At 38.7% G+C, this 25284-nt stretch overlaps 2 protein-coding genes across 7 annotated transcripts in view; both read left to right on the top strand.

Moving 5' to 3' along the window:
• Window positions 1-5417, top strand: part of LOC121964149 (discs large homolog 1-like protein) — a 136744-nt gene extending 131327 nt beyond the window's left edge. For all 6 annotated transcript variants that reach the window (XM_088077502.1, XM_042514371.2, XM_042514381.2 and 3 more), the window contains one exon: window positions 1386-5417. In XM_088077502.1, the coding sequence (XP_087933628.1) occupies window positions 1386-1492 (107 nt within the window). In that variant the 3' untranslated portion in view covers window positions 1493-5417. The remainder of the gene's footprint in view (window positions 1-1385) is intronic.
• Window positions 5418-6412: 995 nt separating this feature from the next.
• meltf (melanotransferrin) lies at window positions 6413-24490 on the top strand. Its single transcript, XM_042483751.2, has 16 exons — window positions 6413-9324; window positions 10038-10192; window positions 11727-11826; window positions 12629-12814; window positions 12913-13069; window positions 14177-14244; window positions 14377-14561; window positions 14670-14835; window positions 14965-15107; window positions 16408-16504; window positions 16599-16793; window positions 18062-18215; window positions 19161-19228; window positions 19310-19497; window positions 20629-20821; window positions 21899-24490. Exons 1-16 carry the CDS (start codon window positions 9276-9278, stop codon window positions 21964-21966), a joined length of 2172 nt encoding a protein of 723 aa, XP_042339685.2. The 5' UTR covers window positions 6413-9275; the 3' UTR covers window positions 21967-24490.
• The last annotated feature ends 794 nt before the right edge of the window (window positions 24491-25284 follow it).

The following is a 25284-nucleotide window of genomic DNA, read 5'->3' as shown; positions in this document are numbered from 1 at the left end:
ACAGAAGTCGTGGGCAGATGGATGTATTGTTGTTTCTTGAAAAAGTAGTTGCAGCAGGGAACTTTAAAAATTTGAACAGAAAAATAAAACATATTTGGGCTTGCTATGTCAGTTTTCATTATTTTGCTTCCTATAGGTCAACACACCATTGAACAGTAATGAATCTGTTAATTTTTAAGACAAAAAAGACTGGAAGTACAAGAGTGCCGGATCTTTTAATCCAGCACTCCATTGCTCCTGTGAGCTTTAGTGCTGCAGGTCGAAGCACTACCTATACTGTGGTGGTAAAATTTCATGTCTTGTGATGTAAATGTCTTGACTTTTATTTTATTCTCTGTTGGCATGTCCACTGCCCAGCTTTCAGGCTCCTCTGGTTCCTCAGTTTTACTGAGCCTCACCCTGGTTGGGTGGAAGCTAACATTGTCCAGCTAGCAGTGACGCTCATTTGGCAATAGGCTGATAACCCTGTCCCAGAGCCAGAACACATTGCTGTGGAAACATTATGCCGACCCTCCTGTCTCTGCCCAAGTCGCCCTTGTGAGAAAGCAGCTTTATTTTGAGCTGCAGAACCCCTTTAGCATTGTTAACTATATTAGCACCACTAACTGTGCTGACGCTGCTAATGGTTGTAACAGAGCTAACAGTGATACTATAGTCAATGATGCTAAAGGGAGTATTACTGCTCAAAATTGAGCCACTTACTCACTGGGCACCTTGGGGGGGAGATTGGAGGAGGTGACAATGTTTCCACAGCAACACCTTTGGGTCAGGACGGCCTTTCTAGCCGTAATCATCAAATGAGCTGCTGTGCTATCTATCTACCTCCTAACAGACCCGAATAAAGTTAACTAAAGAGTGGAAATATTTCCCTAGACCCACGTATGTAACAGGTCCGAAAGATTCCCAACCGAGTAACTGTTAACCGTTGACATTCCTAATTGAGACGGAGGTTGTCTGTCGTCTTTACTCTAAGCTATGCTAATCACCTCCTGCTGTAGCTCCAGCCATCACTCACAGACATTAAAGTTGTATTAATCTTCTCACTTTGATGCCTTCCTTTAACAAAAGCAGCAGCATTGTTAAACAGAACATGAAACATTGCAATGTACCTACATGTTACAGTTTTATGTGAATCAGTTACAAGAGATTCAAAAAGAGTACGTTGCATTTTTACAAGGAGGGACAGATTCGTCGCTTTATTTTCCCATAAGAAGCCAGTGTGTAAAGAACATACATACACAAACACACACTCTAATAAATAGACGTTGACCTTTAAAGGTTACTTCGCCTTTAATGGAGATTGTAATTGCACATGCTGTGGGTTAATAGGTTTTGGTGAATGTTCTGTTTGGATATTAATTTTTGGCTCCCTCTCTTGTGTGCAGCTATCGTCCAGGGCTCGTCTCTAGAGGAGGTGTATTCGCAGGTAAAGCAGATCATTGAGGAGCAGTCTGGTCCGTACATCTGGGTGCCCACCAAGGAGCGCCTCTGAATAAACACACACACACGATTACGCACATCACTCCTTCAACACTTCCTATGTCTCTGATTTTCTATTATCAGCCTGCTTCCTCTCTCTCTCTCTCTTGTACACACATAATGACACACTTACACACACATTTACACAAGCACATAAAGTTGGATGAGGCTGGGACTATCTGGGACTGCGACTTCCTGAAGTGGGAGGGGCTAATGTCTGTCCAGCAGCCTATTGGTGGATCTTCCTACAGCTCAGTTCCTTAATGTTTAAGGAGGTGGTTCAAATCAAGGCGACACGTACCATTATCTGATTTGATTTCATTATTGTTCTTCTTATTGTTGTTGTCGTTGTTGTTTTCATATTAACGAAGGGTAATGCATTCATGTATGGGTTTGTAATGATAATATTGTCACCAAGAGGCAGACTTTTGCACGCTGTAGCTTTAAGAGCATGTTTTTGGGACAAAATCTTGATCTCCTTCCCAGTCTGTCTGTCTGTCTTTCCTCATGGCATCACTCCTGTTTAGTCTTTTTCTATCTTTCTCTCATATCCCATCGCTTACTTCCTCCTCCTTTCCCATTTAGACTACAGACTTTAGATATGAGCTGAAAATATAAATTGTGCCCCAACATTTTGGTGTCAAGGGTCAGAAAAAACAATTATCGTTTAGAGACATAGCACCAAAGTAGTCGAAACAAATGTAGGATTTCTAAGATTGAGACTCTTGTTGATATTTCTAAAAACAAGCAGAAATTCTCAATCAGAACTTAAGTAGAAAACTAAATTAGATAAAATAATAAAATAAAATAATATAAAATAAAATAAAATAAAATAAAATAAAATAAATAAATTACGGAGTCTCATAATGACTTAGGAGTCATTTGGATCCCTGAGCCCTTATATCTCAAATATCAGAGAATTATGCTAAGTTTGCTAAAAGTAAAGGTTAGGACACATTTATCAAGCGTCTCACTCCTGTGATCGCATGTGCAAAGTCATAACACTCAATCAGAGATAAGAGTTTACAGAACAAGTGCGCCATTCATTAAATACTAAAAATGCTTAAAGTTCACTTAATGTTATTTTGTTCTGCGAAAATATGATATTTTAATTGTTAAAGTCAATTTTAATTGTAAAAAATCTTCGATATATCCTCTAAAAATGAACAACAGTAAATATAACGATTTGAATTGAGAACCAGTTGCAGATGAGAATCGGTTCCAGATTGCCTGAACAATCAGAATCTAATGTCTCTGAGCCCATTAATTCCTTTTAGCGATGCCAGCATGTTTTTCTGATGGTGGAAAAACAATGACATCAATGTCATGTGTCTAAGCTCCTGGAAATCTGCAACAAAAGGACACAAAAAAATTGTCTTTTTTTATGCAATACAAGCTTAAAGTCAAGGAACCCAATGTATCTGACACTGTAAACACGAGTGCCATTGCTTTCCAACCGAGTAGCACACCCTTTACCATGGCCTATGGTATGATAACATTAGCGAAAATGAAAATTAAACTGAAGCAGCAAAGAAAATGTTGTTGTTGGTACACCAGAGAAAACTATGGTAATTTAGTGCTACATTAATGGATGTTGCAAATGAAGATGCATGAAAAGTGTTGGCAAACAAAATTAGTGACCGTTTCATTGTTGTTGTTTGCACCCTGATAAACACAAGAAACAAAGAGAAGAAAGGTAGTGTAGAATCTGATTAAATGTTCAAATCCAATGCAAATGACTGGCTGAAACGAGTTTAAGAGTGTTTTTTAGTTTTCATGTTTTATAAAAGGGGGGGGTTAAGTCCAGTTTACTTGAAGCTGTTTGAATAATATGGGCCCAGATCCTCCATTTAAATATAAAATCTTGTATTACCCAAGTCTTCATCCAACACGGGCTTCTCTGCCTCCCCTCCTCTTCTTCCTCCTCTTCCTCTTCTGCCTATCTGTCTCATGCCTTCATCTCTCTCCTCCTCTCCTTCTCCACATTTACAGTGTGACATTGGTCGAGCACTCCGGCATCAAACAGTGTATCATCTTCTTCATCAACACTATCATCACGATCATAATCATCAGCATTGTCGTTATAGCTTTCCTTCTTACTGTAGTTGCACTAATGTGGGCTGGTTTCTTAAAAGCATCTTTGGGTGACAGAACAGATCCTAGTGATTCTGGTATTATGACGTTATATACTTACCTTTCTTTAAGCTGTCAGTGATTATTATGGTGGTTTGAGAGAGCTCACGAGGTCAAGGAACCCCTTATGGCCATTTGCGGGATGTCATGTTACTGTTATGTGATGAAAGACATCCTCTTGCAACACTTTCCTGGATATATAAGTTTGAGCCTTCAGTGTGTATCAGTAATACCTGAAACTAGCTCCATTTGTGACCTTTGTGCTCTGTACGTCACTCCGTGGTACAGGCACATGGTGGCCAATCAAACTGTTATGTTTTTGCCTGTTATACAGCAATGGGTTGCATCATCAAAGGTGTTTTCATGACCAAACAGATGACTATAGTCTGCCCAGAAGGATCCAGTTTCAGAAAAATGTTTTAATTTTGAAACATGGTTTCCCGCCTTATGCAGCCTACAGCATGCAGCTTCAAGGTACAAGTATCCTATCGATGCTGGCTGTTAGTCACGCGACTGGCTTTGCATTTCTGTTGACTGAGGTGAACACACCTGTCGCAGAACATATTGAACTTTAACTCAACTGAACACAGAAACAGAAAAGGAAAAAAATCATCACCTTGCAGCAACTTAAAAAACAACTTTTCCTCTCCTTGTCTTTTTCAGCACTGCAGCTGTTTTATTGTCCTATTCTTTTTTTTATCTGGCCAATTTACATGTGCTAAACGCTTTTAGTAGTGAGGCAAACATTTAATGTTTCAAGGAAGGTAGTGCACATTTTTGAGATCTCAAAAATACCTTTGGAGGCACAACCTTCTGCTGGGAGGCACTTAAAAAAATAGCAATTTGGCTTTCCCCTTTAAGTGTCAATAATCAATATTTTTATAATAACAATGAATCAAATGACAATGTGAAAAAAATATGGCAATGTGAACTGGGAATTATCAGCTGACTCTGCAGCTCACCTCGCCTTTACAGAGCGTTATAGCAAGTTTGAGTTTAATGGTTAGCTGTACGGCCCGCAACTTTTTGCACTATTTTGGTTCACTCTCAGAGCTCCGATAGTGTGTTTTGCAGCAGCAGGCAGCTGTTTTCAGTGAAAAAGTTCTAAAAACCCACTTGACACCACCTGCTTAGCACCACACAGACACAGTAAGTGACTAACTGTCAAATATACTGGAGCATTTAGCAGCGAAAGAGCTAGATATTTTCTTCAGCAGTTGATGGAGACCAAAAATGGAGCGAAAAGAGAGTGAAGTCACAAATGGGGTTTACCTAAAACATGACAAATGTAGTCAAGTGTGACATTTGAATACCGAGATGCTTTTGGTAAAACAGCCTCTGTATGGACCTTGTCAGCCACCCACTACCCACTACCCATCTCCACCCTCAACCCCCGAGGCGACTCCTCCAAGCTGACTGGAGACCAGGGTCATCCAGAAAGACCGTTCTGTCAACAGAGTAGCTCTTAGATCCAAATAATAAATAGTTTTGACCATACGTGTTTTGAAAGCTTTAATATTTCCTCACAGAATGTCCAGCTCACTGACTTCTTACCATCTATAATCCTCTATGAATCCTGTAAACCAGTGGTGTTGTCAGTTGACAGAACTGGACTCTTTCTGTGACTCTGACTGTGTGTTTTAGCCTGGGGACCATGCCACTGTCTGTTAGAGTAAAGCACCGATGCAAAGAATCTATTACAGAGATGGATCTACAGTATATCTAACATATTATAATATTTATCCCTGCTCTAACTGCCTATTTTGGTACAAAAAAATAAAAGTCTTTATTGAGATTTACTGAAATCCCTCGACCAATTACCACAGATTATTATTCTTTTTTTGTGTTGTGGAATGTGTATGAGTGTGTGAATGTGATATAGAACCTGTAAATATGAATATATTTTCCTTTACTTTCACCTTTACTGCAGGCTTGTTGATGTCTTTTGGTGACTCCAGCTTTTTGGCAGGGAAAGTGAAGCATCTGCTGACTCTTTAATGATTTTTAAAATACATTTTTTTATTATTATTTTGAAATTTCTTAGCAGTTAAATAGCAGTCAGCAACATTTCCATGAGATGGAGTGACTCTGTGAGTCTGCTCTGTGGGCTCAAGCTAAATGCTAACATCAATGATCTAAAATTCTCACCATGACAATGCTAGCGGCACTTTAAAGGGTGAAACGTTCCTGTAGCCTCATCAACACTGGGTGAACAAGTGCCAGATATCACCCACAGATCTTCCATACGCACATATATTCAACAATCTCCTCGTCTTTATTTCTCTGACCCTTTTCGCCATTTTCACTCTCTATATGTATGTAACACACTCTCACTCTCTGTTGCACAAGTTAATCAGTCACAATGCTGCACCAGGTTGTTGGTCAGTTTATGTGAAAGAGGTCACGTCTGACAGCAGTTACATAAAAAAGAAGACCTCATGTAGGGCATATAGCGCAGTACTGAGTTTTAAGAAATTCCTTAATTAGATGCTAATGGAGGAATAAAAAATTTAGCATGTTTTCACTTAAAAATTTGTGTTAAGAATTGAAAATGTTGAGAGTAATCTACAGGTTAGGAATATTATTAAGTGATATTAAATTGATATTATTACATAATAATAATCATATAACCTTTCTTAGCTTTTCATTACCAAAGAATATATATTGCAGGCAAATCAAGTAATGGGTTTCCTAGAAAAAAGACTTTTATATTTGGTATTAATTATTAAGAGAAAAGTAATGTACTTTAAATAAAAGCTTAGTTTAAAAACAATTTCAGCTTAAACTTCTGAGCACTGAGTTCGAGACTCAGTTGCACTGGTACATAATAGAATCAAAATATCTAAAGTGTATCAAGTGAACGCTTTCTTTCCAGGAAACCCTGCAGAAATTATTACAAAAATGACAGATCTGTAAAATAATTTGAATGGGCACAAAAATTGCTCAAGCACTATATATTAAAAGAGTGTTAAAATAAAAGGGAAATTATGCAAGTAAATAAAGGGAAAGGTAACATCTTGGGAGGAAAATGCTGGTTAAGTGATTTCAAGATATTTTTAGAAAATTCTGATCAAGGTCAATTCCCAATTCCATTATCATCTTTACAGATTTTTCAGCTTTTCTCATTCAAACGCGTCCGATCAAAGTTCACAGTATTACTCTCCTTGAGTTCATCCGGTCCTTGGGTTCAAGTAGTCACAATCAGAGGTTAATTTCCTGCAGTAAACTAGAGAGTGAAAGGAGCTGTAAATCCTTATGAATTATAAAAATGACTTTATAGGTTTTCTGGAAGCCTGTTGTACTAGAAAACAAGAGAAGTTCCATTTCATTGTGACACACACGAGGAATTGCTGCTGTTGGAGTCTTTGCATGTAAACTGTGGTGTGAAATAGCTCATAAAATTCACATTTTTAAAGAGAAATATGTGACAGCAGATTCCCAAGGTCAGGTGATAGGTGCTGAAGGTTGGAAATAGAAAATAGCCCCTCCTAACACATCAGTTTGTCTGTTGCCTCTGTGTCATCCTCACTCTGTCACGTTGTGTCCTGTGAATTTGGTAGCAGCTTAAAATGTAATCTGACTCCCCAGATAACAGTCTCAGTTTCTGCAGTCAGATTTACAATACCATAACTAAATTAACTGATTTAGAAATGCAGTGTCTCACCAGAGATATTAGCTGATGTAACTGTCTTCATATACATTTTTTAAAAGTATTATTATTCCTATCAACCATGATGTGGTAGTGTTCGTTATTGGCTCACTACCAAATTAGGGATGTGGAGGCACAATCAGTGCAATTACAGATTTTTATGATTAGGCCACCTTCCTGTGTTTGACCAGATGTCTGCAGGAATTTTTTATTATCACAATCATGTATCCTCATATCCTGCGCCTCCCGTTCCGTTTCATAGTAATACTCACCCTGTTTTTTTGTTATATAACTCTCTGAAGAGCTACTTGCTACAATTACACTCCCCATCTTTCTTTAGGAGAGTCAGAGATTTCATTTTGATCTATGACTCTCCCTCAGAGTCTTGAGCCCTGAAGTAATTAAGCTTTAATGACATGTATTGAGAGTCATTTAGCCTTGCATGTGGGACCTTTTTCAATAAGGAAATCAGCAGTGGTGGAAGACGTATTCAGATCTTTTACCTAAATAAAAATCACAATACCACAGCGTGATTACTTCATTATGAGTGAAAGTCCTGCATTCAAAATGTTAGTCAATTAAAAATATTATCAGCACATGCACTTAAAGTTTAAAAAAAAAAAGAGAGAAAAATGGGGAGAGAGAAAAAGAGCAAGTGAGAGAGGGAGAGAGATCAGTGATAATAATAGCAGAAGTCATCATGGTGGACCACAACTATAACACATGATCCAGGCGCACCCTGGTCCGTACAAACCTGCAAGACGAGAAAGCACAAAAGCCCCAGGGATGCCAAGATAGTAATATGGGACATGAACTTTTGCAAACAGAGAGGAGGAGAGAGGAGCTCAGTGTGTCTTAGGAAGTCGCCCAGCGGAGTGTATTGGCCTCACTAGGGGGTGGTTTAAGGCCAACTTGAGCCCTAACAACGTGCTTTATCAAAGAGGAGAGCTTAAGTCCACCAATAAATGTGGACATGGTATCAGCTTCCCGGACCAAGGCAAAGTACTCAATGCACGGAAATGTAAGTAATATTATTAGATTAGTATTGTTGATGCAAGAATGTGTAAGCAGCATTTTACTGTTATAGATGTCAGAGTAAGGCTAACAATTTTACATACTGTCAGGTTTAGTCTATAACATTATTTATAAGTCATTGTACATTATTGTGTAAAATCTTCAATTAGCCATCAAATAAACGCAGTGGAGTTAAAAGTGCAATTCAGTGGAAATACTTAAGTGAAGTACCTCAAAACTGTACTTAGTATCATGTGAGTAAATTTATTTTATTACATTCCAAATCTGGGAATAAATTACATTTGTTGATAATTTTGGTTCAGGTTGACATGCCAGGCCCCAGCCCTTATTCAAACCCAGGATATCATCGGTGCAGGTCATGTACATTAGCCCCCTGAGCCACCTGAACACCCACTTCATGGTCAAAATGCTTGGTTTACAGTGTCAGCAACTTTAAACAACTGACGTCATCTACATATTCTGTGCAGGACAAATGTCTAAAAGTCCGAGACAAGGTCAAAGTTAGCAACCAAAGCAGGTAAACAGACCTTCAGTCTGTGTTGTTTCTTGCAGTGACCAGAGTAGTGAGTCAGAGACCAACGGCCTCACTGTGTTGGCCTGAATCCCTTCTTTCCTTTTTCCCATCAGTGGAAAAGCACCACACAGAAAAGCAGAGGTGGGGTTCTCTCGCTGTCAAAAGACCTCTCTGTCCAGCCCTTGGCCTGCAGCCAAGCAGCGGCAGCAGAAACGCCTCAGACCAGGTAGAGAGGCGCGCTTCATAAACTCTATACAGATGGCTGAGCTGAGAGTCTTGTGACTCCTTTATGGTGTGTCGTAGATGTAGAGTTATAAATCACTAAAAAATATAACCCCTCTGAGTTCGAGGACTTGAGTCTTAAAGATAGAGGCTGGACTTTGACTCAGGACTCATCATATAAAGTGGAGGAGAGGGGAAAGGAGATTATTTCACCTAAAGGAGGGAGGAAGAGAGAACAAGGCCATGGCCATGTGGAGGACAGCAGGAGCTCTACTGCTGATACTACAAACTGGTAAGAGCTGATTTTTTAAACTACACCACTGTAAGGTTACACAAAATGTTGGTTGTTTTGTTATATTGTTATTTGAATTATTATATATATGTCATGTCTTATTCTGTGTCTTTTTGTGCTGCCATGTAAAAGTAATTGTCTTAGAGGTTGGCTAAAACATATTTAAATTTGTCAGTAACTGATTGGAAAGACCCAGAGGTTTAGGAAAATACAGGCAAAAGAAAAGAAAAACAAAAGAAAAAAATCCTTAAGCTAAAAATGGTTGCCTTAATAAGAAAACAGAAGTTTTAGATGTGCTATATCACTGCTTCATAACTTCATAATCTTTTTTTGCAAGGGTAGCAACATCTACTCATGACTCCTCATCACAGGTTGAATATTTTTAGTTTTCAAAGGTCTGTAGAGGTAAAACTCACAAGTATTTTACAATAAATAAAATAAAGAAGTAAGAAACCTCAGGAAGCCAATTCACAATATGATGCTTTCCATCTTCTTATTCATTAGATTGACAATGTGACCCTTTAAGGGGTACTGTGGGGTGGGAAGCACTTTCTGAACTGAAGCAGAGAGAGCAGTGCGCATTGCAGGATACCATCATAGTTGTTGGATGAGATTACAGGATGATTTTTATATTTTTATAAGAATGATGACTGGTCTGTGGTGTGTGTTTGCGTGTGTGTGCGTCTCTCTCTCTCTCTCTCTCTCTCTCTCAGTGTTTGGCCAGAGCACCATCAAATGGTGCACCATCTCAGATCCAGAGCAGAGGAAATGTCAGGCCATGTCACAGTCTTTCGCCAGCGTGTCCATCCGCCCATCCCTTGGTTGTGTCAGAGGCCCGACAATCGAGGGCTGCGTTCAAAAACTTCAGGTCAGATTTTAATAACAGGAGCTTTAATTTAATAAATAATGAACTCAGCATGTCGGGTAACTGTTTTTTATAGTCGTAGCTATAAAATCACTCAGTCTCTTGCATTCTAAAGTATCTTATTAATTCCGTCATCTATTCATTTATCAGTCCCAATATCAGATGACTGATTAAAAGCTTATAAAATACACTGTGTGGCAGAACACACAATCAGGCATCAGATAACAAGGAACAACATGGAACTTGCTTAACTTGTAAATAGGTGATATCAGGCAGCACAAAGCATGCTACTTTCTTTATGACAACACTAAAGATTTCCGATCAGATAACATGATGTCCTAGTTACCAGAAGTTGAACTATCGTGAAATATAATCGTTAATGTGTGAATAATAAGGGTGATGGCCTGGTTGGCACACTTTTCACTCTCTGCCTACTTAACTGGCCTAATTTATGATAGATTATTTTAATCACCAGCAAATGAAAGGTCTCAGCTACAAATAATTGTGTTATTGTGCACAAATGTTTTCTAAAATAAGGTGAATGATGATTAAAGTTAGTCATGCATTTGAATGAATCTGTCCTATCATGGGGTTGGTAGGCACAACATTAAAAATAGTAATTTGTATGAAGCATACAGTTAAATAGTAATAGCTACTGAAAACTGAAGCAATCAAAAAAAAATAACCAATTTGAACATTTAATTCAAAGAAGAACCAGAAAACATGAACATTTAATAGAATATCTATCTGTTATTTTCTTTTAAATTAAGCAATTAAGCAGTAGGACTGTGTAAGTACTTTTGCCATTGACCATCCAAAGCAATAACACTTAACTTTCAGTTTAATTTTTGTTTTAAAAAGTTTAAAATAGTTTTGATCACTCAAAATACAATAACAGTTACATGTCTTAATTTTACAATTGGTTGCCAATTGTGCCAACCAATGCCAATTCACATTTTTTCCAATTTTGTGTTGAAATTATGTTAGTGATTTATCACTCATTATAGTGTCAGATATTATACTGAAATGTGTCTGATTTCTGTTTATTAACTAGAAGTAACACATTTCCAATATCTCCATCAAGCACAGTTTCATATGTTCAGTTCACGGACAGCTATTTTACTTTTGACAATTGCAAACTTTAATGTTATCTTCACCAATTTTTTTTTTTTCATAGTAGATAAGTACAGGTCAAGAAAGCAAGCATTTTGCTGTTACATTTTTGTTTCTGGGACCAGAAATAGCTGTGTGCCAACCAATCCTAGTCATTTCCCTATGTAGCCCATGTTATAAGGAAATTTTTATTCCTACATTTACATTTTTTAAAGAGGAAAGATTTGGTTGTTTGGTTCCAGAACATTTTCTCTTGCACTTAATTTTCAAAAACATTGCAAGGCCACAGAAACTACCAGTGATTCTTTAGAGAATGTTCTACAGTTGAATTTGCTGCCCACATGAGTCTACGTTGTAACTCCCTGATATTTAAAACACAGCTAATCTTTTTGTTTTGTTTTTGTTTATGTTGCTGTGTCTGCAGAAAAAAGAAGCAGATGCCTTGTCCATGTTTGCAAGTGACATCTACAAGTTAGGGAAGACCGCTTCTTTCAAGATAGCTGCCAGTGAATCAAAGCAAGATCGTAAGATTTGTATTTGTCTTTCTGTAAGAGACTTTCAAATAGAGAAATATGGAAAGAGACAGAGGTAGTGATTCAGAGAGAAAAACAGTGATTTAAAAAAAAGTGATTTATTGCAGTTAAACCTTTGCTCCTTAATTAGCACTTCAGAAAGAATGTCTAACTCATCCACTATGTGCTGTTTTCATTTTTAAAGTTTAAAAAAATAGTTTGCTATTTTGTAATATGCTTATTTGCTTTTTAGCTGAGCGTTAGAGGGGAAGATTGATTCCACTCTCATATTTTTGTACTAAATATGAAGGTGAAGGACGTGGTGAATAGCCTAGTTTGGACTGGAAGCAGGGGGATACGGCTAGCCTGGCTCAGTCCAAAGTTTTGGAAATTCACCTAAAAGCACCTCTTGAGATCACTAATTAGCATATTGCATTTGTTTAATATGTTCCAAAATGGTATATAATTAACAATTTGTAATTTTAAACTAAGCTAAGCTAAGTGGAGACTGGCTGTAGCATAGTATTTATTGTACAGACATGAGAGTGGTTACTTCTCCCCATGAAGTAAACAAACAGAGTTTATATATATATATATATATATATATATATATATATATATATATATATATATATCATGGATAGCCTGTAGTTATCTAATTCAGTTATCACACCTGTTAACCCCCCCTATTTCAAAACAGGACCAGTAGTCTTCACTTTGATGTTACATCCCAGAGCATGTCATACAATACATAAGTGTCAATATAGACCTTACTGTCATATTTATGTTAACACCTGTGCGGTTGTTGTCTCAGGTACCGGTGCCTCCTACTATGCAGTTGCCGTGGTGAAGAAAGCAAATACTGACATCAACATCAACAACCTGGAAGGAAAAAAGAGCTGCCACACCGGGAAAGGCCGTACAGCTGGCTGGAATATGCCTCTAGGATACTTTATAGACCAGGGTTACATGTCTGTGGTGGGCTGCAACATCCCAGAAGGTAGGGAGCATACATTCATACTTATACATACAGATCCATAAATATATAGACACTGTATATGCAGAAAGCTGGAGAGCCGTGTGCATTTGTTTGTTTAGGTCTAGCACATTTCTTCAACGCCAGCTGTGTCCCCGGTGCAAACCAGCCTGATCACCCTGCGTCTCTGTGCGAGCTCTGCGCAGGAGACGGTGCTGGAGGGCACAAATGTGAGATGAGTGACAAAGAGAGATACTACAGCTATGAAGGAGCTTTCAGGTAATACACATTCATACTCTACTGACAATACACACAAACAGGCGGAAGTTTCAGTTCTGCAGAACTGTACATGTGGAGTGGATGTTGTGTTTTCCACTCTAAGATCTATCTAGAGTGCTTTCCTTGCTGTTACCAGCATAAGTGTAGATTTGAGCTATGGCTCCTTTTTAAATATTTAGATGTTTTATATAACAAACACTTTACAGAATCAATTACAGCAAGAAGAACTTTTTATTAATAATGCAATCATATCCAAATGAATGTGCAATAACACTGGTATTGTGTCCCACTGGCTTACTGTATTATACATCATACATTATACATACATTATACATAATTAGATATGATTAAGGGAAAAAAAGCTGTTTTGACTATGAAATGTTAGCATTAACAATCCAGTTTCAGGGCTTTTTTAGGATACAGTGTTACAGCTTTTGAAAGTTTTGTTGCATAAAGACATTAAAAAAAGGACTACAAAACAGCTGAATGAATTAACATTTGAGCTACATGCTAATTGTAGCTGGGCAACATCCTCACAGTGCTACCCTGATACTGTTTAACATGTTTTAGATTAACCATGTTTACCATCTTAATTTTGCATGTTAGCATGCTGAAGCTGGTGTCACTGAAGAAACAGTTGGTGAATCAAAGTTTTTAGGGTTCAACACCTGGGAGCCATGAATGTATGACAAAATTTGAAGGAAAGGTGTGAAGAATTAGGGGGATCTAACTATTGGCAGAAATGCTAAAGTATTTTCATGAGTTTACAATCACCTGAAAGTAGGAATTGTTTTCATTACTTTCGAATTAGCAATTTATATCTACATAGTAGGTCTGCCATTGTGGCCTACAGTAGTCCAAGACAGACAAACCAATCACCACCATCTGTCACCATAGGTCACCACACACAATCTGTACCCTCACCTTTAATGACAATCCATGGAATAGTTGTTGAGATATTTATTCTGTAACAAACTGATGGACCCAAGCTGGATTTTTGGAAAAACTGGATTTAAGGAACACTTTCCAAGCAACTGATTGGAAATTTTGCAATTAGTTTGCATCTTTAATTATTAACTTCTCCTCTTGTTTGTTTGGTCTCTGTAGGTGTATGGCTCAAGGTCCAGGAGACGTGGCCTTCATCAAACACACAACTGTAGCGGATAACACTGATGGTAATGCCTTAGTTGAGTGTATAGTCAGTCATTAGTTGGTTATCACAGTAACTATGCAAGCATAGTTATGCTTGCATAGCACTATGTATACTATGTAAGCATGCATGTTAGCTAACCAATTATTTTTGCCAGGCCGTGGCCCAGCCTGGGCACACACACTGGTTTCATCGGACTACGAGCTGTTGTGTCGCGATGGCACCAGAGCTCCCATCTCTGACTGGCAAAGATGCCATCTGGTTCGCATCCCATTTCGTGGGATTGTGGTTGGCAATCACGTCACTCCCTCTGTGGTGTTCAACATGCTTAAGGAGGGCCTGGTATGTCAAATGAGACTGCTTCTCTAAAGTTTTTTAAGACAGTAAAGCAATCACGTGTGTTTAGTCACATTACTGTGAGATTAACTGAGAGCAACTTTCTGTCCGCAGGAGAAGTCGAACTTTAACATGTTTTCGTCTGCATCTTATGGAGGAGGAACTGTACTCTTTTCTGAGTCATCTGTCATGTTTCTGGGGGCTGAGTCAGACGACCCCAAGACTTGGATGGGTCGCTTGTATTATGATGTTCTGAGAGCCATGGACTGTAAACCTGAAGGTGAAACAAAAATGGCACTTTCTTGGTAGTTTCTGTGTAAACCCTGTAACCTTTTCTGGTTAACTGAGTTACCTACCTATCCATTCATCTTTCTTTTCTCCTTTACTACGTGCCCAACAAATGTCTCAGATGTCCTGCGGTGGTGTGTATTGTCCAGCGGTGAGCAGCAGAAGTGTGCTGACATGAGCGATAACTTCAATCGTAAAGGTCTAACTCCAGTCATCAAGTGCATCCACGGGGACTCTGTGACAGACTGCATGAAGAGAATCAAGGTAACAGATTTTCCTTATTTCCAGTGAATGAAAAACTGCAGCAGTAACATTTATTCAGTGCAAATTCAAACATTAAATACTATTGTCTGATGGAGACCAGATTTTTTTTAGATGGGCTGAGAGTTTTTATAAACATTTGTGATGATGATCATCACATAGATTTCATTATTATAGATACAGTACGATATGACAGAGGTATGGACCTGAGTCATGTGACTTGGACTAGCGTCAGACTAGAGTTATGAATAGACCGGCAGACAGAAAACAGTTGATAACCACAAATGTCAACCTGCTGATGGAGGAAAAGTCAGGGGATTACCAAAGTCAGAAGAATTCATCCTCTAGAGGACAATAAATGTCCGTACAAATTTCAGTACCAATCAGTCCAATAATTGTTCAGATATTTCAGTGTAGGCCAATATGGCAGACTGACTGACAGACGTTGGCTTCAATATCGCCATGTTATGTTTTCATTAACACGACATCTCAGGAACGCCTTGAGGGATTTTCTTCAAATTAAGCATGAATATCCACTTGGACTCAGTAATGAACTGATTAGATTTTGGTGGTCAAAGGTCAAGGTTACGGTGCTATCTCATTCTCGTGAACATGATATTTCAAGAACACCTTGGCGATTTTCTTCAAATTTAACACAAACGTCCACATGGACTTAAAAATAAACTGATTCGAATTTGGTGGTCAAAGTTCAACATCACTGTGACCTCATCTAAAATGTTCTTGGCCATAACTCAAGAATTGATATGCTAATTATCACAACATTTCACAGAAATGTCTAATACAACATAATGATAAAGTGCTGACATTTTATATCCAAAAGGTCAAAAGTCAGTGTCGCTGTGATATTATAGAGGTATGTGTTTTGAAAACACTTTTTTCTGGTCATTATTCAGCACCTTAATTCTGAAACAGAAGGAGAGACATTTGGACAGAGACTGAATTGGTGATTGCTGATTGTATAAATCTTCTGTGTTTTCGAGGGGAAGATATGTTTGAAGCATTCACGTTTTCACAGACATAGATATAAACTGCTCAGAGGTACACAACTGTACGGCGGTAATTATAGTTATTTCTGTAAATGTATTAAATTAACTCTGTCATTAGTTACCCTGTTTAAAAATTAATTTGGTAAAGGGTACATTATAAACTGTTTAGAAATGCATTGTTTCGGACTTGGACTTCACTTGGTACTTGTTGGTCTTGACTTGAAATTTTTAACACCAACTGATGGCTTTTTTCCAGTTGTTCAGGCAACGTAATCTCTGCTCTCTTGTTTGTGTAGAACAACGAGGCTGACGCCATCACTCTGGACGGAGGTTACATCTACACAGCAGGCAAAGAGTACGGCCTGGTCCCCGCTACCGGCGAAAGCTACACAAGTAAAAACACAAACACATTCAGACTCTTACAAACAAAGTTACACATTCTTGTCTCGAAGACCACAGATACAGTTGTTTTTTTTCTTTTTTCTAGACGACCGTGATGGTGCCATTTACTATGCAGTCGCGGTGGTGAAAAAGAGTGCTACTGACATCCGTAACCTTGACAACCTGCGTGGCCGTCGCTCCTGTCACACCGGATATGGTCGCACGGCTGGCTGGAACGTTCCCGTGGCAACGCTGATAGAGAGAGGTTTGATCACCCCGAAGCAGTGTCAGATACCCCAAGGTCAGTGTGTGTGTGTGTGTGTGTGTGTGTGTGTGTGTGTGTGTAGCAGAAGTGTGAGCTAGGGAAGCCAGAACTGATACAAATCTAGTGGTCAAATACTGAAACTCGATAAAATGTAAGACTCTGTAAAAAAAAAAAAAAAAAAAAAAACAGGGGGTCCATGACCCCAAGGGGGTCCTTAGAGTTACTGCAAGGGTAACACCAAATTATTGTTTGATAGTTTAACTAACAATTCAATTAAATCTTAAAAACGAAAGAAAAAGAGAATTAATCTGAAAACAGCATAAATCTGACATCAGCAAATTTAAATGAGCTAAAAAAAAAAGTACAGCACATTTAATTTACAGTACACAACATTAATGATAGACTAAATGTTACCCATGAATACTTGTGCAGTCATATGAGCTATAGCTAATGCTAAATCTAACTGTGTGGCACCTATCCTTAACAGCAAGGTGACCCAGTAAGCTAACATTTATGTACAAATGAAACACACTGGCCAATTAGTTGTATTGTTACTCCAAGTGTACAGATATTATCGTGAGCCACAATAGATATTTTTGTAAAGCAAGCAAGAGACTCTGACGTAACATCCACCTCACAAATCACCAGTGATAGTGCAAATGGTGAGCCTAAAGCATGTAGCCATGCTGCTACAGTTGCTGCTGACTTAGCAGCTACAGGCAAGTGCAAATAAGAGGAAACTAAAAAATATTCAGAGAATAAATAAGTAAAAGGCCTCAAATCCTTAAGGATATGGTATATTTTTGCATTTTCCATTAATGGCTTTTTACAGTCACTTTTAGCTTTGTGTACTATGTGAACAGTCAGTGAACAGTAATAACCAGAAAAGCTTAGGAATTCAGGCATATATGGATTGTTGTCAATTAACTATTTAGCATTGCACTTCCAGGAAATAGGGAGTCTTGCATATTGAAGTGAGCATAATTACAATAATTTGCACAGCTTGAATTGCATTCGTGCCAACATCCAAGCCGTAATTACAACTGGCCATACTCCACTGTAATAAACAAACCTAATGGATATAAATATTGTCTGTAATCATATCAAAGTGTTGGGGTGTCTACTGACATGCTCTTCAGTTTTCCACACAGGTTCTGTCAAAAAATCTGCAGTTTGTAGCCTAATTCAAAATCACGTTTTTGTCAACTTGACAAAGCTCCTCAAAAGTCACAGAAAACTTTATATGACTGTGGTCACAGACTGTGTCTTTGACCTTCTATTTTCCTGTTTCCCATGATGCGTAGCGGTGGGAGAGTTCTTCAAGCAGAGCTGTGTACCAGGTGCAAACCAGCCCGGTTTTCCCGGCAACCTGTGCGGTCTATGTGTGGGCGACAGCTCAGGACAGAACAAATGTGAGAAGGGAAAAGACCTGTATGACGGATACAACGGTGCCTTCAGGTAACACCCCAAACCCCTGCACCTCATCACGGTTATATATATTTCATTTGAGTTTTTTCCCGCTTTACAATCCTGTTTCCTTTTCTTTCATGATATCCTCAGAGTAACTTAAAACACCAGTTTCGATAATTTCAACTTTTTCTGAAATATAATGTTTTATCCACTTACTCTAGATGCTGTAGTATTTATGGTTAGTGGATATAACAAACAATACCTGTGACCTCTGGGCGCAGTTGCCATTGAGAAGCTGTTCAGAGGCAGAAGAAGAAACACTTTGTGGTTGAATTTGGCAAAAAACACAGTACCAAAGCTGCTGAATCATCAAAAATTACCCAAAAGTAAATTTATTTAAGCTGCACAATGTTATTTGTGTTTTCTCAATACTGGAATTTTCATCTTTAATTTTGGCCTGTTAGCAGCACATATAACAGATTTGAAAGCTCTGTAATTGGATGTTTCTTGCTTAAGTTAACTTTGGGCTTCAAAATAAAGGTCTCCTTCAAAAATGTGTGAGTTTTTGGGGTGCCTGATGGGTTAGTGGATAGAGCAGTGCCCCATGTACAGATGCTGTGTCCTCACTGCAGCAGCCGCGGGTTTGAATCTGGCCTCGGCCCTTTACTGCATGTCTCCCCCTCTCTCTCTCCCCCTTTCACACTCTCGCTGTCCTGTCAATTAAAGGCAATAAAAGCCCCAAAAAATAATCTCTAAAAAAAAAAGTGTGAGTTTTTATTAGACATATTGTTGTGCAGCATCTTTTGTAGCAATGATTCAAGTTGAAGAAGCACTTCCGCTGTCAGTCATGCAACTTCCACTGAAAGAATGATTTTAACTTCTAAAAACAGGGGTGCCCAAATAGCTTTTCAAACTTAGCAATTGTATTCCTTTCAATAAAGTGGCATGAACTTATGTCACACTCTACATGTGTCTATCTGTCTGTCCATTCAGGTGTCTGGCAAAGGGAGATGGAGAGGTGGCTTTTGTGAAGCATTCTACTGTCTTACAAAACACTGATGGTAAGACAAGTTACTCAGAGTGCTCTCCTTCAAAGGGTCTCATCATTTGCAGGACATAAACACCTCACTTTGTGTGTTCAGGTAACTCTGGTGAGTCGTGGACAACAGGTCTCATGTCCAGAGACTTCCAGCTGCTCTGTTCTCAGGACACTAAAGCCGAGGTCTCTGATTATAAACACTGTAACCTGGCCAGAGTCCCCTCCCACGCTGTGATGGTTCGTCCCGACACTAACATCCATGCCATCTTTGGACTCCTGGACCGTGCACAGGTGTGTTCATACGTCTATTCTACTAGTAATGAGTGTGAGGCTGTAAGCTACCAACATGAAGAGACTTGAAACTGGAATAAAGTAGGTGAACATTTCACAGTAAAAGACGCACTGGTAAATTTATGCTAGTATTATATGAGATTCAAGAATTTGGTACCTCATTCAAAGATGCTCTGACATCTGTGAAATCACACTTTGCTGCCAATAAGTGTTAAAATAAGTGATGTTATTGTAAAGTCAAATCCAAAAGACAAATATAGATATGGTGAGTAAATGTTTTAATTACATTTTGATAGATAGATGAACCAACATGTTCTCATCCCAAGTCATCACATATTACCGCTTTGTCAGTAGACTGTCATCTCCACATATTATGTTCTAGGAATCCTCCTCTGATGACATTCCAAGACGCTGAGGTGTCAACAAAAGCATATGGTTAGGTTTAGAAATAAACACCATGGTTTGGCTCTACACTCATACAGGAAGCGAGCACTGGGCTGGTTTTACATTATGAACTGCCGCCGCCCATCTGCAAAGCATACTGTCGCACTGCGAAAAGTTCCTTCCGGCTGTGTTACAAACTTACGCCACCTAGCAGCATATCATACCACTGCAAAAGGTAGCTTTTGGCATTTGTGTCAGATGCTAAAATCACTGACGAAACAACAGTATTTGACAATTTTGTGTTTAACTATATTGTGTCTTTGTCACTGTTGTGTTGGTGAACAAGAACCACATTTCCTGGGATTATGTTTCAGCATAATTTCCCTTTTCAGGGAGAAGTTAAGAAAGAAAAGAAAGTAAAGCTTGCATAATTATGTGAAATAAAGCCTGTGCTATACTTCCTGTTAAAACACTGAACATTTCCTTCCTTGTATGTGTTCTTCCTAGGTGTATGTACTCCCACAAAAATACAAACAATACTTTCGAAAGTGTATGAAATAAATAAAATACAAAATACGACACTATAAGTGTTAACACTAGCCCATCAGAAATGAAATGCTCCACTCAAAAATGCTCATAAATAAAAAGGTCCTCATAGGAATGGATTTCACAGGAATGGCTAACAAGAGTTTAGGAGATCAGTAGTGTCAGTTTTGGTGTTTATTTCGTTTGTCCATTTCCCTATAGGAATATTTCGGCAGTGATACGGGTACTGGTTTCAGGATGTTTGACTCGCAGGCCTACGAGGGCACAGATCTCATCTTCAAAGACTCCACTGTTCGCCTTGTGGGCGTTGCTGAAAGAAAGACCTACGAGGAGTGGCTGGGCCAGGGCTACATGGACTCACTGGTCAACATGGAGTGTAACTCATCGAGTGCAGGTAAAAACAAAAAAAATCATTGCTTCCACTCCATTGTCACTTACAGTGACTGTTTTCAATGATTGAAATATATTTGACCTCAGTAGGAGTATGATGCAAAGCAATTAAAGTTCAGTTGAAAACCCAAATTATTTTGGCCATGACAATCGCAATATGAACAACTACCAATTACATAAATCTAAATTGAACAAATATGCCAGATTCATGGGGTAAGTTAATTTACTTTATTGTCAAATATTAGATGGAGATTGATACCACCCCCATATCTGCACACCAAATATGAAACTTAAAGTCAAGTCCAAGGCCGAGTCAAGACAGAGTCTGAAAATCAAGCCTAGTTCAAGAAATCGAATCTTATTATGGTGACATTGGCAGAGGCATTGCTATCTAATCCTGGCGGACATACTGCTATCTAATGTTAGCAGAGGTAGCTGGCTAGTGACTTGCTGTAAGTGAAGTTTCTGTTAGCGTACTGTGGCACGGACGGTCTGTAAAACTGATCTGGAATCAGTAGCCAGGAGCCTCCAACAAGATATGAGAGAAGACCTCAGGAATGTGGTCTTGACAGCAGACTCGACACTCATGCTTTGGACTGAGCCGGGCTAACTGTAGTCTTTGTGCTAAGCAAAGCTAACCATCAGCTTCAACTTTAAATGGTATTAAGCTAATTCTTGGCAAGACACAAAAAATAATTTCTCCCAAAAAGTCAAACTCTGGTAGCTAAACACTGTCTAATATTCAGTAGTCCCATATTACAGCACAGCAACTGCTCGTAGGCTACAGCTCAATCATTAATGATGTCATCTTGTTTTGATGTGAATATTTCTCTCTAGTCTCCATGTTTCATCAAAATACAGCCAGAGGTGTCTGAGATACAAACCATGACATAATTGAGGAATGGATGAGTAATGTAGCAGTCCCTTGGGCATACAGGGATATTTTAAAAAATGTTTGAGTGCAAAGATGACATTGATCATTGTCAGTTTTCAGAAATTATGGACAGATTGATGATGCTGATTTCCATTTTTTTCTTATTTGCAACCTCCTAATATTTCCAAATGTATCTTCCTCTTACAGTGATGTCCTCGGGATTACTGCTGCTGTTGGCCCTGTTCAGCCTCACACTGACCAACCTGTGGATGTAATTTAACACAGGCATCCAGCCTCCTCTTCTACTCCCTTCATCTCCTGTTTTTCTCTACTCCTTATCTCTGAACGCTTTACTTTTCCTGTATCCCTTCCTGTGTCTTTACTCTCTTCATGTCTAGCCCCTGTTTGGGAATCTTCAGATTTAACCCTTTTTCGAATCACCCATCATAGCTTTACTCCAGTCCAGTTTAGCCCTACTTTTCCAGACACCCTTCTATCCCTGAATCTGTATTGTTAATTCTAAAATTGCATAATTTCTACCTGATTGTGTGTTAAAGTACTTGGAAATTTTGTGGGGTATTACACGAGAAGACAGCGTGATGGAACTGCCTTTGGATTTAAACAGTGCTGGTGATGAAATGAAGCACACTGTCTCCTGTTTTGTAGCAGATAAGAGAGTTTAGTTGGCGTAGGACTTTGAGCCCGTGTGAATCAGACATGATGAGAGAAGGTGTTGCTGCCACTTTGTTTACTGAAGGTGAGCTGCCATATCAGTGTGTATGCTGCCACCTGTTACATTGCTCTAGTGGGTTGTGCACGCCTGTCTCTCCAAAGCTAGTTTTATAAAGAACAGACAATCTGATTTTTAAATGCACATGAAATAACGTTGTAATTTCTATTTTACTACAGTCTCTGATAAGATCTGGATGACTTTACCACTACTGTCTGCCTTGCGTAAGTTTGAGATCAGTGACCAGACCCTCTGTGTCGCATTTTGCTTAGGGACTGTTCGTTATTTATGGGTGCAAAAGAAAATGTTTGCACAAACTAACCAGCACGCACAACAAGAGTAAAAAACCAAGCCTTTTTTCAACTCCAGGATTTGGTCTTTTACTTTTCACTTTTAAACATCAGCAGATACAGTTTAAATATCTAACATCTAATTTATGCTTTGGGGAGGCTAAAAAAACCTAAAAGAAATACAAAGTCACACCCCAGCCAGCCCCCTCCTCTGATAAATAAAGAGCAGTCCCTTATTCACTGTTTTGCTGAGATGAAATTATCAATAGGTCTATTAGCTGAGCTTAGCCTGACCTTAAAGCTTTTCCACCCCAGTGCCTTTAAAATTGATTCAGACCTGCTCTAACTGACCCCAGATCGGCTCCTTGGGTTTTCTTTTTGATTTTTTTAAATTAATTTGTAATGTGACTATAGAGGTCAAATTGCTGTTCTGTTCTGTCCTGCTGCCTCTTGCTCTGTGTGCACTACCTAAACAACACGACCTTCCCTTAGTTTAGACTGTGTTTCTACTATGAGCTAATGCCATATCAGTGAATATGCACTAGTGTTATCTCCACACGAAGCTGTGCTGGAGATAGTGTGATGATGAGTGGCTGAGTGTTTGTCCACAGGCTGTCTGCTCCATGTTTTCTCCTCAAATACCTAAAAATCAAGAAGGTAAATTATGTATTTAATCTACCCAATTGTTCTCTTAAAATTGCTGACTATTGATGGGAACTGCTTTAGCAGCTGATATCTCCTACCTGCAGCCATTTTTAAACCTTTTTAGCATTTCAATCCAAACATGCAGACACAAATAGAGTGGGTCACTCTGACACACGGGTCAGGTGCCATCCGATTTGGGGAGAGCACAAAGTAAACATCCTGTGGTTTGTGCTGGGGAGTGAATGAGTTTTTGTTTGTCATGATCAGTCAAATAGGGTTGCATTTTGAATTTTGATATGAAGTAAGTAAATTGACTTCTTTCTGGTGTGGGAATGTTTGTGGCTTGCTATCTTTAGTCATGCGAGAGTGCCAAATGAATGTAACGTAGTTTAAAGAAAGTAATGTTTATAATAGACTATTGTGAGTCAAATAATCTGCACTCGTGCTCTCTAACCCAGTGATTCTCAACCCCTTTTATTTGGAGGACATCTAAATTGATATATATTATGTCACGGACCCCCATGTGTTAGATTTGTTTCCAGAGACCTCCATTTGAAAAGGTTCGTTTGTTTTGAGAGGATTAAGACCAGAATTCTACAGTTCAACTACAGTCAAGTGTGATCAGAATAGTCACTCTTGCAACTCTTACTCATACTGGGCTCACTTATAGTAAATTAAATAATAAACCCGTTCTCTGTTTTTCTGGGGAGCCCTTGGAATTCCCTCATGGACCCCTCTGTGGGGAACCACTGCTCTAATCCAAACAACTCACTCCAGAAACGTCTCTTTCTGACTTTAACTAACCCGTTCGGGTCATATCCACTGTACTACCTGCTGCTTGATGCTGCTTCCTGGTTTAATTAGTTGATTGGATGTGTATTTTCCTATGTTGAGAGATTTATTTTTATATGAAGTTCAGATGCCATATCAGTGAATATGTACTGACTCATGCTGTCAGAATAGAACCCCTTCTCTTCCTCCTGATAGAGATTTATTTCTTTGTGAAATGATGTCATATGTAACTAATATTTAGTTGCCAGGCCAGTGAGTCTGCACAAGTATTGCTACATAAAGCTGCTGTCTTAAGCTGTTTTCTGTGCTTGTTCAAATGAAATAAAGGCTTTATAAAATGCATTCAGATGAATTCTGATGAATGTCACGAGGGACTTTATTCAATTTGGTACAAACGTCCACTTGACCTCAAGACTGAACTTAGATTTTGGTGGTAAAAGGTCACTGTGACCCCACAAAATTATAACAAAGTTTCACACAAATGTCTAATAGATAACATATTGACATTTTATATCCAAAAGGTCAACGGTCAATGTCACTGTGACATCATTATGTTCTGCAAAAACACCTTTCTAGCCACTACACTGCACCATAACTCAGGAACAAAAGGGGAGACATTTTGGTCAGATACTGAATTGGTGACAATAATCTTGGGTGCTCACCCTGAAACTCTGCTTATTGTATAGATCCACTGTGCTGCTTTTTGAAAATGTGTGTCAAGCATTCACATTTCACCAGAAAAAAAAACCAAAAAAAAACCAATTAACACTTTTTATTAAAGTCCTTTTCACCAGACACATTATACGAGTCTGGCTAGAGATGGATGTAAAATGCAACTTGACTGCTTGGTGGAAGTATACAACGTTGAGGCAGTAATTCTACCTTTGTTTTAAAGTGGTGAAAGAAGGGCCACAACTAACTTCTTTTTTTAAATGTATTAATCTTCCCAGTGCTTTTCTTAAGTAACCTATGTAACATCAGCAAACTGTGGCAAGACAACGTTAGAATTCCCTACAGCTCAAGGTGTTGTGTCTTGTCATGATGTGTTAATTTGTCTGACCATCAGTCCAAAACTCACAGATTTGACAGCAAAGTCCCATAATTGAAAAGCAGAAACCATCAAATGTTTTCTTTTA

Source organism: Plectropomus leopardus, chromosome 5, assembly GCF_026936395.1.
Source record: "Plectropomus leopardus strain MGB_pleo_1.0 chromosome 5, ASM2693639v1, whole genome shotgun sequence".
NCBI classification, from domain to species: Eukaryota; Metazoa; Chordata; class Actinopteri; order Perciformes; family Serranidae; genus Plectropomus; species Plectropomus leopardus.
This window is presented reverse-complemented; position numbering and strand designations above follow the sequence as displayed.